The sequence below is a fragment of the Gavia stellata genome, chromosome 9, assembly GCF_030936135.1.
Source record: "Gavia stellata isolate bGavSte3 chromosome 9, bGavSte3.hap2, whole genome shotgun sequence".
Classification (NCBI taxonomy): Eukaryota; Metazoa; Chordata; class Aves; order Gaviiformes; family Gaviidae; genus Gavia; species Gavia stellata.
The window spans coordinates 31,034,289-31,050,651 of NC_082602.1; the positions used below are offsets into that span (position 1 = coordinate 31,034,289).

Genomic DNA, 16,363 nt, shown 5'->3' on the forward strand with positions numbered 1-16,363 from the left:
CCCTCCTCCTCCCTCTTTTCCCCTCCCCAGGAGGAAAGAGAAGGGGAAAAAAAAAGAAACTTTCACCTTGGACTCTTCTTTTTTTGGTGCAAACTTTCCCCCCCCTCCCCTCTTCTTTTTTCCTTTCCCCCCCCATTCCCCTCTTTTTTTTTTTTTCTTCTTTTTTTTCCCCCCTTCCCCTTTTTGCAAAATTGCTGCTGGTGGGGTGAGCCAGGAGGAAAATGCCGCAGCTGAACGGCGGTGGAGGGGACGACCTGGGCGCCAACGATGAACTGATCTCTTTCAAAGACGAAGGGGAGCAGGAGGAGAAGATCTCCGAGAACTCCTCGGCGGAGAGGGATTTAGCTGATGTCAAGTCGTCTCTCGTCAATGAATCAGAAACGAATCAAAACAGCTCCTCAGACTCGGAGGTACGGGGGAAGCCCCCCGCGGGGCCGTTTCGGGGCGGCGGGCGGGGGCCGCGCTGCCTCGCCGGGGCCGCGGCCGGGGCCGGGGGCGCCGCGCCGGGTCCCGCTCCCGCCGGCGCCCAACTTTCCTCCGCGGCACCAACTTGTAACGATGCCTTCTGTTTTGTTCTGTTTGTTTCTCCTTCCACCTTCTCCCCGCACCTTTCCCTTTTTTCTTTGCCTTTCATTCCTCCCCTCCTCCCTTCCCCCCCCCCCCCAAAAAAAAACCACCAACCCACCCCAACCGCCCCACCACCCCCCTCCCCAACTGCCCCACGCCGACCCCCGGCTCGCTCCCAGGCGGAGCGGCGGCCCCCGCCTCGGTCCGAAACTTTCCGAGATAAATCCCGGGAAAGTTTAGAGGAAGGTGAGTACGGCGGGCCCGGCCGGCTCGGCCGCCCGCCCGCCCCGCACCGCACCGCCCGCCGCCCCTCCGCCGGGCGCCCGGCTCCTCTTTTTGGGACACTCTCTAAAAAAAGTTTTCCTTCCCACCCCCTCCTCCCTTCTCTCCCCCCTGTTGCCCCCTTCCTTCCCCGCTCCCGCTCGTGTCTCCCCCGCCATGTTAGCTGCGAAGAGGCAAGATGGAGGGTTGTTTAAGGGCCCACCATACCCGGGTTATCCCTTTATAATGATCCCCGACCTCAGCAGCCCGTATCTGCCCAATGGATCGCTCTCTCCGACGGCGAGAACGGTAAGTGCCCTTTTTTTCCCCCCCTCCTTTCCTCAGCCCCCCCTCTCCCCCCGGCTCCCGCCGCCGCCGCGCTCCCCGTTGCCCCGCTCGCCCGCCCGGCCCGGCCCGGCGCCCCCTCCCCCGCGCCGCGCCGCAAACTTTGCAAACTCCGCGGGCCGCGGCGGGAGGGGGTTTGTTTACACTTCGCCATGTTTCTTTTCTCTTTTTTTTTTTTTTTACTTTTTTTTCCTTTTTCTTGTTTTTCTTTACTTTCAGTTTTGTGGGCAGTTTTGTGGAGCCCTCCTAACCTCCCCTGCGGGGGGATGGGGAGAAAAAAAACCAAACAAAATCCCAACAACACCTAATCCAGCCTCAAAACTGGGAATAAATAAAAACAAGTCAAGGAGTTGCTACTTTTTTTTTTTTTCCCCCCCTCCCCTCCCTTCTCCTCCCCCTTCCCCTCTTCACTTCGTTGGGGATGGGGGTTATTTTCTCCCGGCCGAGTCTGGGATCCGCTCCCTCCAAACTCCTCGTTTTCCATGGTGATCCGTCGCCTCCTGCCCTCCTCCGTGGCGGCTGGCCCGGCTCCCCCTCCCCTTTCCTCCCCCTTAACCCTCTCCTGCCCTCGCCCGCCCCCGGCCTGCGGGAGCGGCCGTTTCATTGTGCCCCGCGCGGGGCACCGGCCCGGCCCGGCCGTGGGCGCCGCGAGTTGTGTCCGGCCTCAGCGCGGCCGGCCCCGCGGCGAGTCCTCGTCCGCGCCCCGCCTGCCGGGGAGCGCGGGCCGGGCCCGGCGGCGCTGCGGGGGCTGGAGGCCGGCACCCCTGCCCGGTGGCGGCGGGGCCCCCCCTCACCTGGGCTGTGCCGCGGGAGGCAGCCCCGAAGCGGCTCTGGCTTCGCGTGTGCCGTGCGGTGCTGGGGGCGGGGGGGGGCACCGGGGGGTTAGGGCAAAGCTGACTGCGGAAACAGAAATCGCCTCGCTTAGCTCTAATAACAACAGCAGCAAAATAATCAAGTCGAGCAAAATTCCTCCTGGAAGTATGCTGGCAGAGAAACAATTTGCTGAACGCGTCCGGTTTTGTGTTGTTGGTTTTTTGCTGTTTCTCTGTTCTTTTTTTTTTTTTTAACCCCGGGTTCAGTGGCAGGGGTGTGCTTGGCTGCACGCCTGTGCCTGCAGGTAGGGCAAGTTTTAGCCCAGATCCCAGGAAACTTTGGGGTCTGCTGGTGGGTTTGTAGTCCCAGCTGTTTTTCTGCTCGTAGTGTCACCCACGGTGTGCTCTGCTCTGACATCAGATTTCTCAAGTGTCACCTTTTCTTTCCTTTTGAAGAGTTTTTTTTTAATTTTTAGCAAAAACGGCTAAATCCACTGGGACTACAAAATACTACATATTCCTACCGATGGGTCCAGCATTGCTGTTTTGTTTCTTCTGGGTGTTTCTAAATCTGAAGCGTCCCCACCATCACCATGTGTGTTTATAGACTTTTTTTTTTTTTTTTCCTTGTGGTAACACGAGATAGCGATTTACAATAATAGATCTACTGTTTGGTAGATGTTGAAGCCGTCCTAATGACTGAGGGCTTGGACAACTTCAGTCTATCAGATCTACAAGTGTTTTAAAGCATTAAAATATTAAGCATCGGGTCAGTCTTGTTTTCACTTAGTAAAATGTCAGTAGACACAGATTAGTAAACGCAGAGTGACAGGGAGGTAGTAAGAAGGGTTTTCTGACTTTGCATATATTCAGGGCTGTGGTAGGGTTTTATTTTGGGAGCTTGTGAGGCTCTTCTTGCAAGGAGGTGATTTCTGGGACAGTAGCGTAGGGGTAACTGCAGTTTGCAATTGTAATGATGGGAGGGGAATTCAGGGGCTGCATGCATTATATTTTTCCTTTTGAATACGGTCGACCACATGTATATGGATGATGGTGATAAATTCCAAATTCTGTAAGCACCGGGAGCCAGATGGCAAAAAAATCTTTGTTACGAATCAGTTTGTTACAAATTGTGGAGCTTTGCATTCCTTTTGGTTTTTTTTCCTCCTATTTTACCTTAAATGCATTCCACTGTTCCAAGCGCAGGCTATTAGGAAGCACACCTCCGCTCCTTTTTTCTTTAAGCATTTTTCTTACAGCAGCTACAGTTCTTTATTTTTTCCTCATCACCTTTATTGCAGATCCTCTTTCCCTTAGCATGTGAAGATAGGATCCTTCAGCAGTTAGCGTTCCTGGAAGTACTCTTCCTCCCCTTGCTCCCCCACAGTTAAAAAAGGCCTCCATAGGAATGTTGGGTTTGCGTGAATTAAAGGTACTGTACAAAAGCTTACAGGTTGGTTTATTGTTGGTGTAGCAGGTGGCCTGCTTGTGTTATCAGATGGATTCTGAAAGGATATTTCCACACTCAATAGGCAATTTTCTTATTTCTACATCCAGGCTCTAGCATCCTTCTCCTATCTTCTTAACCTTATTCTTTCACATTCCGTATGCTTGTTTGTTTGCCTGCCACTTAATTACAGCCAGGAAAAATTAAAGTTGTTTATTTAGGCCGGAGAGCAGAATATTACAAAGAATCAGCAGGATAGCTGTTGTCTGTCACACAGTGTTTTTAGGTGGATTCTAGTTCTCTGCTGTTCCAGCTTTCAATTCCAGATGAACTAGATCTTTCTCTCTCCTGTTTGTGGTTTGTTTTTTTTTTTTTTAAAATACAGGTTGAAAGGTATAGATGATTCTGCATAATTATGAATTTTATTTTTATTCATGTAGTTTTTCCTGAAGCCGTATTTGTTGAGTTTTAGAGGATGCAAGGTAAAGAGGTGATGCAGATACATAGCAAAATTGCTTTTCCTTTCCTTTTGCTGTTGTAGAATCTTAAAGGTCTGTGGGTGTGGTTTTTTGTTGTTTTTTTTTTTTTTTCCCTGGATTTTTTTCTTTTTGTTTTATTTGGGGGTGTAGTGGGATTACTGTGTTTTGTAAATGTACCTGTAATTGTCTGTTCAAGAGCAAACTCGTGGGCAGCAATTTCTGCTTTGCTGCTTCAGGAATGTGAAGAATTATGAAGTATCATAAAATCTGCTTATGATGAATAATATATTATCTCAAGAATAATGCTTTAAATACTGCAAACTCTTTGTAAAGCTTGATAGGAATAATTTTCTTTTTAAAAGTCAAAGAATTTTTTGCACGTTAATCTTGCTTTTGATAGAACACTCTGGATTGCTTTTAGGAATAGATGTGTATTAAGTAGAGGTCTAGTCAATAATGAAGTAATGCATCTGAGAGTGCCAGTTCCATACCTATGCTTGCAGAGGGGCTGGGGTAGCTGCCTGTTAGGGATAATTAAGGAGAATGTTTTCCTTTCAGAGTTGGTAAATGAAGAAGCGGTGTATGTAATTTTTACCCTAAATTTAAACTTGGTTGTTAATGCTTTCGGTGAGCAAATAGATGCGTTGTGATTTGAGAAAACCCTGCTAGCAGATACTCTTATTTTTACTAGTGCTGTTGCAGTTGTGATTTGAGAAAACCCTGCTAGCAGATACTCTTATTTTTACTAGTGCTGTTGCATCTTCCTTTCCCCTAAATTGTGGCTTGCTGAGTGAGACTGTAGGGGTAAACTGGCGTTTGGTCCTGAAGTTTGGGAGCTGGGAATAGCTGTGGTGGAGAGCAACCCCCTCACCTAGGTTTTACGTTCAGGAAGAAACTTTTTTTCTTTAATTGACTTGAAAAATGGATGTTTTCTTTTCTCTGCTGAATCAAACAACATAATCCTTCCTAATACAAAAGCTGGAGACCCTGGGGTGTGAAGGGTTAATGGTGGTCCTTTTTTTTTTTTCCCTCCCTGCAATTGTTTTGACAACACTTTTCAAAGTGTGACATTCCAAGCCCTTGCAATACAATGTAATATTACTGTAATTACACAGGTCATTACATTTTAAATAGAGAACAATAAAATGCTTATCGCACTGAAAAAGAACAGGTGTTCTTGCCCTTCTTTGGTATTTATGCTAATTGTTTTTCATCTCCTTCAGAAATATTTATGGCTGGCGTGTTAAGGTTTCAGCCTCGATGTGACAATATTAATTCTTTACTAATCTTTATGGTTGAGGTTTAATGTCTGCAGTATGGATTATAGTATTAACGTCCACCAACTAGTTTAATAATGTAGATACAACTTAATATGTCAGCACTTTGGTACTTTATGATACATAGTTATTCAGTGGAAAGTGAATTATTTGCTGTATTTTTTTTTTTTTTTTAAATTGAGTGGACATGCTTTTAATAAAGTTTCTGGGCTTGTGTAAAAACAAGCTATTAAATAAGAACTGATGATCCTGTGGTGTAAATCAAATGGAACCTCCATAAAGAAACTTTCCTCATGCTTAATTAGGTAGATTGCTGAATCACTCTGCTATAGCATTAGCATAGCTGGTATACAATGGCAAACAGAGTGTGTTTGTTAACTTATTTTCGGTAAAGAAGCTGATTTATTTTTAATTCTCTCTCCCCCCTACCTCCCCCCGCCCCCCGATAAGATTTCATTCTGGAGCAAATGCTGCATTGCTTAGTCAATCAGCTTCTCTTTAGGGGGCTATGAAAATTAGTTAGAGAAAAGTTTCATGTTTCTGGGACCTTGCAAAACAATATAATGCAGTACTGTTACTTGCGCGTACAGGATAATTGCAGGACTGCACTTCATTAAAAATAATATTTGCTTTGGAAATCGAACAATTTTAATAGGTGCACCAGTGGCTGATCTGTACTGAAAAAAAAATACAGTAGATGCCTTTCCAGGTTTTTTTGAATGCATTCATACATAGACTGATGATGTTGAGTGTTTCCTTTTTTTCTTCTTCGTTTTTTGTTCAAGCAAATATGTGCTGATTTGTCAGTTGAAGATGGGGGGGGGGAGGAGTATGTTGCAGCTTTCATTGGGGCTTGTAAACCAGAATGTAGGTAAAAATGTTTTAAATTTGTCAGACTTTCATGACTGGGCCCCAAAATCACATAAAAAATGTGGTGTAGAGAAAAAGGACAGCTGCAGATTTTTTGTGTGGACGTGTGTTTCTGTACCATGACTAAAAACTCTGAGGACCTTTTCCCAGCTGTCTGGGAGTTATGTGGAAGTTGGATTATTGGCAGTTAAGCATGAGACAACCTGGATTTAGCAAATGCTCTCCTACACAGGAAGCAGATGACATTATCCTGGGGGAAGGGAGGAGATCCTTCTCCAGGCACAGCCCGGGGGGAGACGCCTGCTCCCCCCAGCCTCGGAGCAGCCAAAAATGAGGGCTGGCGATAGGCACGTATAAATGTAACAGCGATCGGTTGTCAGTTTGGGTTTTTCCAGGTTTTTTTGGTGAAATCAGAGACTTTGCTCCCACCCTGGGGCTGTTGTGAGAAGTTTTGCTTTGGGGGTGTGTGTGTGTGAGGTTTCGGGGGGAAGTTTAAAGCTCTGTTCCCCGGGTGTCTCCTCAGCACCACGTCCTGGCAAATATGTAAGTAAGCCTTAAAACTTTGACTTCTAATTGGGCACATTTGTGAAGGAAATGGTTAATTTTACAACCAAAGGCAAACTTGCACCTCGACAGGTCTGCTGAAAGAAATGTGCCACAGTCGTTTGCTGGCAAGCACCGCAGGGTCATAAATCCACGGGGTTTATTTACAGCCTATAACACTTATGAATGTTAAGATATTTGACGCCACGCTGGCCTTATAATATCCAGGGTCCACAGACACTGGCAGTGGGTCAAATTTCTTTCACTAATTATAAGCAATGAGAGATGGAGTGTGGTGCTGGGGGTGGGGGGGGAGATATGGAAATCCTCTCTCTCCCCACCCAAAAGGGAAGAATATTTCTGCTCCTCCTCCCAACTGCTGATTTATGTTTGTGCTTTTTTTTTAACGTAGGCTCCGAAGTTTATAATTAACGCTTGCGGTGCTGTAGAGGCTGGGCTGTGGGTGACGCAGCCAGGCTGAAGGAGGGAAATTTAGCTCAGCTCATGTCCTTTACAGAGGTCTCGGCAGTATTGTGCAGTATTTCCTAGATACCGACACAAGCAAACATGTAAAGACAGATGACACCTGGAAATGTCCTTTAATTTTCTCACGTACCACTGAGCCAGGGGAGAAAAAAAAAAAAATTGCATCAGGTTTCATGCAAAAGGTGGATGCTTGGAAATGCATGTATTAGACTATTCTGTGTGTATAAAACAGGGCCTCTTAAAATCGGGAAAAGCCCACGTTAAGGAAAAACAGGCGCAGAATGAATTAAGGTGTTGAGGTAGAGGCGGTTTTTAGGGGAGAAGAAGCCCTGTGTCCTGCTGGAAAGGACAATCTGGGATGGCTGCGTAGGTCAGGGCGGAGGGGCGAGGGGAGCAGGGGGGACATGCTGAGGGTGGTGTTTTGGGGGGAGGCACGGGGAGAGCGGAGGCTGCTGGAGAGTAATTGGAGGACAAAGGAGGGATGTTGGAGCCCGAGGAGAAATCATAGAAACTTTGGGGGGGGGGGGGGGGCAAAAAACCGCCAGTATTTGAACGGATGGTTGGAGGGGAAGCTTGGGATCTGGGGATTGACTCTTAAGTGTCAGGGAAGTCTGGGGCCTGAGGAGAAACACTGCTTCACTCAGCAAGGCTCGGTATTCCCAGCTCGCTCCCCATTAAACACGCTTTCCTGGAGTGGACAGTCAGATTTGAAGTGCTGCTGTCTTCTCTATGCTGGGGGTGTGTGTGTGTGTTTTTTAACGAGATAATGTGATTACTCAAATATGCCTAGGTATTACTTTTAGCTTTAATTTCTCCAGCAGTTTTTTTGGGTTCCCTGTAGGTTACTGTTGAGCTTGGAGACTAATTTAAGAAAGAGGCAGGGTTATGTGTGTGGTGGAAAGCTGCTCTCCTTCGCCCATGTGTTTTTCTTCTACGAGCCATGTAAAACCCGACTTAAAAAAAAATGAAGGGGCTGTCAATTTGGCCCTTCCACAAATAGCTGTACAGTTTTGTTGAAGGTTTTATGCATTTTCCTAATCAATGGAGCGCTGTGACTTATTAGCCCCCGGGGACAGATCCGAATCCCCCAGCACCGCGCTGCAAAGCTGGTGTGCTATTGTACCTTTTTAACAGGTTATCAACAAGGATGTTCCTTCGGTTCCCAGGACGCTTCCCACCCCCTCCCTCTGGCCTCTTCCCCCTCCAATTCTTTCCGGCAAAAATCTGTTCAGTCTCGCGCCTTTGTTTTAGGTCGGCTAAACCCTCGACCCTTATTCTTCGTGGGGTCACGCTCAGGCAACCGGGCAGTGCTGAATGAGTTAAGTCGCTGGCTGAAGTTTGGCTTCACGCAACTAAATTTGAGGCCTGGTAGGCATTAGCAGGGCACAGCACATTTACAGAGCTTAATTAGTACGCGCTGTAATTGTTCATGGTCTGCCAGAAGGAGTAATGTTCAGGAAAAGTGGAGTCGTTCTTCTGCAGTCTTCAGTTTTAAAACGATAAATCACTTGCATATTTGTGCAGTGATTCAAATGGAGCTGAGACCTCTCCATCTCAACATGTGGTAAATTGTAAAGTCAATGAATTGCAGATGTAGGGTACAGCAGATTCTCTAAGAAAACGCGGAATGAATGGGGAAGGGTGATGCTATAAATACGTACTGAGAAGATAACTGGGTTTCTGCTTGCTGTGCCAATTATGATGTACTAAAGATATTAGCAATTTTGTTTTAATGTATTTATTTTAAATTTCTTTAAACTAAATATAGGGGTACCATGTTACTTCGCTTGGTGAGGTTTTTATTAATGCTCCAGAACAATGGGTTTCATATGGAAATGTGCATGATAGCCATATTTATACAAATGAATTCATCATGGGTAATGTTGTAGCTGTTACTAGAGGAGTTTATAATGATGGGACACTTATAAGTTGCTGCAGCCACACTTTAAAGAAATGTTGCGGTAGAGGATGCATTTATATTCTAGTTGGGGGAAATACTGGGAATACTATATATCTCACCATGGCATTTTGTATCTGCCCGTAATTCCTTCCAGCTTCAGAGGCGCTTTTTGGGTGCATTAATCCGACAGCCTAGAGCCTATTTTAAAAAAGCAAAACACAAACAAAACTACACTATACAGATTGACACCGTAAATGCCGCGTATTGGGTTTTTTTTGAATGCGAAGAATGTGTGTCACTCTTACTGCTGTGAAATCTTGTCTTCCTTGGGTTTGGTCCAACATCCATTGAAGTCAGTGGAAAAAAGGCTTCTATTAATAACGAAGGGCTTTAGATCAGGCCCCGTGTGTCTTGAACCAATGGCCAACTTCTTCAAAAGTGGATAAAGGTATTGAAAAAGCCAAACTCAACTAAATGTCGTATTGATATATTGCTGCTTCTGTGGCATTCTTCGCTCTTGGGGGGGAGAAAAAAAAGTTCTGTTTCCAGTGGTACTTTCATAAATGAGCTCCTGCTTCTGCAGTATCCGACTTTCCCACAGAAACGTGGAGCATCCTGGCAGGACCAGGATTTGGTCTAAGGCTGTGTTGCATGTCAATACTGCTTTTCTAATATGAGTAGGTGGATTTGTATGGAAGTTGTAAAAGTTAATGATTGTTCTCTGACTCATATGCTGCTGGTTTCAGCAAAGGAGAAATGATGACAGTAAAATGATAGGAATTATAGGAGACAAGTAGGCTTTGGTGAGCAGAGAATGGGTTTGCGTTGTTTGAAATGCTTTTGCTGCTCGCTGAAGGAAGCGCGAGGAGGGAGAGGATGGGAGGGCAGCTTCTTTTTGGGGTCAGATGTTTCAGGTACCAAACTCTGCAGGTATTTGGCCAGGAAGGGAGGCTGAATTCAGGAGGGACTCTCTACGGTGTTAAAGGTCCCATAACCATTTTGTTAGGCCTACTGATACGGTTAGTCCTGCCTAACTGTTTTCCCCTCTCTGCAGAACAGGTTTTAATGCCCTAGGCTCCATTGGAAGTACGATTGCACACCTAATGGCTACCAAGTATGAATATATAATTGTGCTCGACCAGTATCTATCTCATAGCTTTGTAGGGCTCTTTAGAGTATCTATGGTGTGAAAGGTGCTGTATACAACAAAATCAGTCTCTGCTTTTTAATTCACTAGTGATGGTGATGCAGCTGAGACACCAAAAAAATCCAAAAGGGGGGTGTGGGAAGTAATAGTTGGAAAATGCCAAACTGAAAATACTGCAGAGGGACTTACTGGGGAATATTCTTAGATGTTGATACAATAAGAAACAAATTGTCCTATTTTAAGAAAGGGGAAAATAGAGCAAGAAAAGGTGGGAGCGTACCTCTCTGAGCACATCCAAATTCCCACTGGAGTCAGTGACTAAATAATGATCTGGAAAAGTCTGAGGCTATAGGCTTTTCTATTCTAGACACAAGCCACTACATTGATTTCTGTTTTTAACTGATGCAAATATTTAATAAAGGTTCTCTTGGAACTGCTTTAAACCTTAGCCTGAATAATTTTAACTTGGTTAAACCAGTGAACTGGTTTGGGAGCATACACAGTAAGAGGTTTGCATTGGTTTAATTAGATTTAGGAGATTTATAAAACCAGGGCCACTACTCTGACATAGGCAAGGTCTGGAAGACGGCATATAGATGCTGCATTGATCTACGCCCAGGCTGAACAGACTGCTATTGAAATTACGCTATTATAAATGTTTGCTAATATTAAAGAATTCGTGGGAAGGTATGACCTTGAATGAACACATCAGAAGAATAAGACGGCAATCAGTGTTTCTACCTTTGTTTTCCCTGGGACACGGGCAAGAAGGTTTTCTCCCTTTGAAAGGAGTTACAGATTATGGTTGTCTGTCTGGAAGTCAAGTTTTTGAGATTTTTATTATTATTAACCAAATGTCTCAGTTTACTTCCGATTCCTGTTACATTCCCCTATGGCCTTTTTCTTAATTCTTAAACTGCACCATAAAATGTAGCTTAAAACATGTCTGTGTCAATTAAAAAAAGAAAAAAAAAGGAAAAAAGGAAAAAAAAAAAAGATACTTTACAGGAGCTAGTCACAAACCTACTGTGTAAAGAATATCCACAGAGCTTATTTTATCTGGATAGCAGCTAAATATCTTTACAATCCCCAGGGTTATTAAAGGCCAAATGCCTGGTATATGTAGTTAGTTTATTTTCCATTGAAATCTGTTGCTCAACTACAGTACTTGAAAGTACTTTGTTTGTAATTTCATAAATATGAAATTAAATTTCATAAATATGAAATTAAAAAGTGAAAACTAGAACCTGGGTGTAGCTGGGTGGTTGTAAATGGGAACTGGCATGTTGCCGCACTGCTGGTGTGCCTGAACGTGGGTATCGGACTGGTTACGTGGGCACATCTGTGTATATGCATGCAACGTATATTCGTGAACGTATACTGGGTTATCAGGTGTCTATTCAATTCTAATTGACAATATGAGATTCCTGTGGTTACTCTGTGCACAGATTGCCTTGGGGCTCTACAGGGTTTGTGGGAAGAAAAGACTTGACAAGTTTCCATTAAGCCCTGAATCAGGCAATTGGAAAAGAGGAGAATGAAAGGAGCTGAAAAGAGGGACAACTTGTTAGTGTTGCATTCTGCGCTTGCAACGAGAAACCTCTTTTAGACAAGAGTGGTTCTCAGGCCAAGAATTTCAAACTCGCGGAGAAACCTGTCCAGAACACAAAAGTTGTTTGAACGGGGTGTAGAATTGTCACAGTAATTAGAGCAATCTCCGTTTACTGAGTGGCAGCCTTTATAAAGGACAGGGGATAAAGGGTTCAAATTCATCTTTCTCTCTCCGATTCACTTCTGATGAACTGCCTCTGTGTATGTATGTGTATATGAAGGAGTGTGTGTGTGTGGCCACATTTTCAGCTACTCATCATTTGATTGCCCTTGTTTTAGAAGAAGAAGGACTTAGGTTTCTTCTTCCTGCCTTGAATGACATTTTCAGGCATTTTGCTTTGATTTATTTAGTTTTTATTGGTGCTGTAATTTGATATACAGATGTAAGAGGATGCTTTGGGGAACTCACTTGTGCTCTGCTGGAGGGGGAACCCCAAATATTTCTCAGTCAGTTTCTCCTCTTATTTGATCCCGCATCTTTGACTCTTAGGAGCGGTCCCATTATTTCTAATAGGATTACTTGTGGAAGCAAGAAGAGTGAATGAATAAGTCTTGGACCCTTAGAGTTTATCCTCTTGCCACTGCAAGGTCTTTCCAGAACTACTGAATCAGCTGGAGTTTTGCCATTGCTCTTATTAGGAGAAGGATCAGTCCCGTGGATTACGTGAGACTGGGTCTTGTGAACAAGTGAAATAAAACTGTAAAAATCAGTGGTGTTGCTGTGTGTGATGCGGGAGTGTCTGGAGGCCTCGGTCTGTGCTCCTTTTGGATGCATCCTTCAGATGCTACACAGAGAAAAATGGGAGTGAATGAGCGAGCGAGGAGTGTGGGTGTTCTCACCCAAGAAAGAAAATGTGACAGCTAAATTTCCTGTATGCCTTTACTTTTAAAGAAAATAAAATATTAGGCTTCTTGATTTTTTTTTTTTTTTTTTTTTTTTCAGTAATCATCCTGAGTGCAAAGTTAGTCATTTTGGCGTCCATTTACTTAGCTGTTTAGGCTTTGTGATTGCCTTCTATTTGTTCTCCCTCAAATAATGTAGGATCTCTGCTTTGTACAGGCTTGGAGGTAGCGACCTTGGGTATTTTACTTAATCATTTAGTCAGTGTTATGTTTCTCCCCTTCATTCACCACTACATCTGAATGCAGAGAGAAAGAGAGGAGCCCTTTAGGCTGATGTCTTTGCTCTGTCCTGTGTTTCTCTCTATCACCTTGCCTTCAAGGCCTGTGGCATGGCTGGTTAGGCGTTGTGTTGGGACCCTGTGAGTGTTGTATGTCTAATTCATCCCCTCCTTTTATCTCCTGGAGACCTGGGATCAGCCAGCATCTGCACCAGGTTCCTAAGATATGGACCAGAGGAAAAAGGAAAGTCTTGCTGCTGATTACAGAAACGTTGTTAAAGCTAATAAATACTCATGGCTGTGAAAGCTCAGAGGTCATGTACAATTTTTGTATACAGATTTTTTTCTGCACCTCCACCCCCCTCAGTTATTTTCCATTGTGTGATGATGATGAAGAATTTGGCTAGATTTTTTTACATTTTAGCAAAAAGCAGATTTATTTTTTTCACAGGGTCAGCCTCTACCATGAAAAAGCTGTGGAAAAATTGCTTGTCTTGCAGTCTGCACTGCAAAAATGCCTGTTGCCATTCAGCAAAGCACACTTCTGTACACGCTTCCTCGGAGCACGCGGTCACCTAGTTCACTTGCCTTGTCTGTGAGTGTGGTGTGTGAACACAGGAGAGTTTTCTGAACGCATAGAAGTCGTCTTGTAGGCGCAAGGAGGAGTTGGGAGGTGATGATTTTCCTGGCAGCAATGCTGAATTGCTTATGCAGTGTTGGAGCATAGAGTTGAGTCTGTGTGTTGTACAATGTCATGGTCAGGTTGAACAATGTCTCCATTTTCAGATGATGCTATTTTATCTCAACCATTGATGGTTTGCAGACCAGTTGTGATGTCTGCCATTCTGAAAGAGCACCCAGTGTGGTACTAATTGTACCAGGACTAATTGTTGCAAATTATGGACCTCTCTTGAACATGGCTTTCTCAGTCCTATCCCTTGTGCATTATCTTCTCAGCTGGTAATTAATTTCTCAGTTTGGTAATTTGTCAGTAACTGGCATCTCTTCAGTAATGAGTGTTCTGTAGTAATTCTCCATCACTCAGGAGTAATTGCTGGCCCTATAAAGTCACTGATCTCTTTCGTTTGCCAGCCAAATAACCTTTCCTGTTAGACTGTTGTGACCAAGTTATCCATCGCAACAAAGCCTAACTACATCTACAGTTGATGTCCTGGCCGCGGGATACATGGAGAGAAGGGGCTGGAGGAAGGGGCTGGGTTTGAGTCATGGTCACAAACAGGAGATCATGACAGCAGCAGAAAGCTTTTATTTGATTTTACAGCTATGCAAAATCTAGCTCAGCCTAGAAAAGCAGCTCTTGAGTTTGAGGCGGCCGTGCAGAGCAGCCAACGTCCTCTCTTCGTTGCGTGGCATTCCTCAAGCCTGCTTTTCTGCCTGGCCCCATCTTGCTTTTCTGCCTCCCTTTGGGGTTGTTTCTTAATGTGGTGGTAGGTGGTTTGGAGGAGCTTCCCTTCCTGGGAGCTGGTGGTGCAAATACGGCCCCGATCCTGCACGTGCGCCAGGCTCGCCTCATGTCAGCCCTCCCAAGAATTGTCCTCAGCCCAGCTGGGACCATGCATTTGGGCTTGTAGGATTGTGGCCTAAATTTGTGATCCCAAGGGGGAGATTACGAAGTTTATTTTGGAAACAAAATACTCGGTGAAGCGGGAAGGAGGCTAAAAGAGAATACTGGAAAGATGGTGCAAATGAGAAACAAAAGTTTTTCATTTACACTCCCTGCTATTTCTCTGGTTTGTGGATCTAAGTAGAAAACCGGCAGTTTCTGGAAATCTTGTGAGCTGCCTGTCAGCATCTGCACACGCCTAAATACCTTTTAAATTTGTTTGTGTTTTTCCTGCTCCTTCAACATGTTAGCTAATGCCATAAGGACTGAGCTGAATTCTCGCACTTTTTTTTTTTCCCCCTGCTGTTGGAATTGTTTGTTAAATTCCAATTACGGCGCTTGTTCAACACCTGTACAAACCCACAGCCATTGTTAAGGGAATAATTTGAGGACAATGGGGTTAACGCAGGTGTACACAAGTGCAGAATTTGGATTGCAAAGTCTCTTTATTACTCTGTGTGCATAAGAAAGAGAAGGAAAGAGTTCAGCTTAATTTTCAGATCCTAGATATAATTTGTAGGACAAGCATTTGGAAGAAGGGTAAGTGGGGAGGAGGAGAAATGTCTGAACATGTTCAGACATGGCACTGAACACATATGAAATGGAAAGTTAGAAGGAAATAAACACTACACTCCTCTTTCCTCCCTACCTCACCCTCATACCACTTTCATGGAGTCACTTTTCAAGGTATAGCTGCACGAAGCTGGTTGGTAATGATCTTGCACACTGATTGCCTTCAGAGTGATCATGGCTAAACCTGAGTGTTTGCATGGAACTGAGGTACTGGGACACTGTGCTGGTTTGTGGTGCCAGCAATTGCCAACCCCAGTTGCACCCAGATACAATCAGTAAGTTGCATTAGATGTACATTCACGTGGCTATGCTTTGTTTGGTAGGAGCAAGATCAAGGGAGTTGGGCTGTTTGACTCCCAAGATTTCTTTTCTCTGAAGCTGAACATGTGTGTAGTCTCCAAAGGTGACCTACTGTCTCATGCCACCAGAGTAACCCTCTTAAGATCATAAGAACATCTGTAAAAGCTGAGAGGATGAAGTCCTAGAGTCTGTACGGCATATCCTTCTGGTATTCTGTTATGTTGATAGAGTTACAGTTTTCTGTAATTTCTTGAATGTCTAGCAATGGGTCATTTTCCTTTGGGGTATTTCCGACAAAGGCTAAAAGAGGTTCGTGCAGAGTGAAAGCCAAGATCCACATCCCTGCTGTCACATGTGGCTGTAAATTGAGGTTGGTTTCTCTTGCAGTTTCATCTTTTTTCGGTTTCTTTCTTACTTACGGGAGTTCCTCCAAGCAAGGATCAAACTTTCTCTATCTTAAGTGCTCTGTGCATTTGGGGTACAACAAACTGATAAGTAGGAATAATTATTAGTGGTTAGATAAGCATTCAGATCAGTTTATCCTTTTGGTGATTTGCCTGTTAGAACTAATCTTGACTGCTACAAATAGGTTTGGTATTTGGCATTTCAGTTTATGTAGGAGGGGAGAAAACGGCCATTGCCTGTGAAATGGTTCAGAAGTTACTTGCTGTTCTTTTTCAATGAATAATAACTCAGCTGAGTAGTACAACGGGAGTCTTGGGTATGGAACTGTTTGATCAAGAGAGAAATGGGTAGTTGCCTGTCTTCATTATGCACTAACATAATTGTGCGTGCCCACGTGCTCAGAGGAGGACTAGTTACCTTCCAAACACTGTCAGGCAACCTGGCTTATACTGGAAAAACAGACTTCTTTTATTAAAGATAATTTAAAGTTATGGGAAGAAATACTTCTCACTGATTTGAGGCTCTCTGGAAGATGGCTAAAAATAATCTTTCAGTGAGGTGTCATTGTTTGGTCCACTGGAGATAGGTATTTTTC

At 44.4% G+C, this 16,363-nt stretch overlaps 1 protein-coding gene across 8 annotated transcripts in view; it reads left to right on the plus strand.

The window, feature by feature from the left end:
- The first annotated feature begins 221 nt into the window (after nt 1–221).
- Nucleotides 222–16,363, plus strand: part of TCF7L2 (transcription factor 7 like 2) — a 179,288-nt gene continuing 163,146 nt past the window's right edge. For all 8 annotated transcript variants that reach the window (XM_059821221.1, XM_059821222.1, XM_059821223.1 and 5 more), the window contains exons 1-3: nt 222–410; nt 747–813; nt 1,013–1,137. In XM_059821221.1, the coding sequence (XP_059677204.1) occupies nt 222–410; nt 747–813; nt 1,013–1,137 (381 nt within the window). The remainder of the gene's footprint in view (nt 411–746; nt 814–1,012; nt 1,138–16,363) is intronic.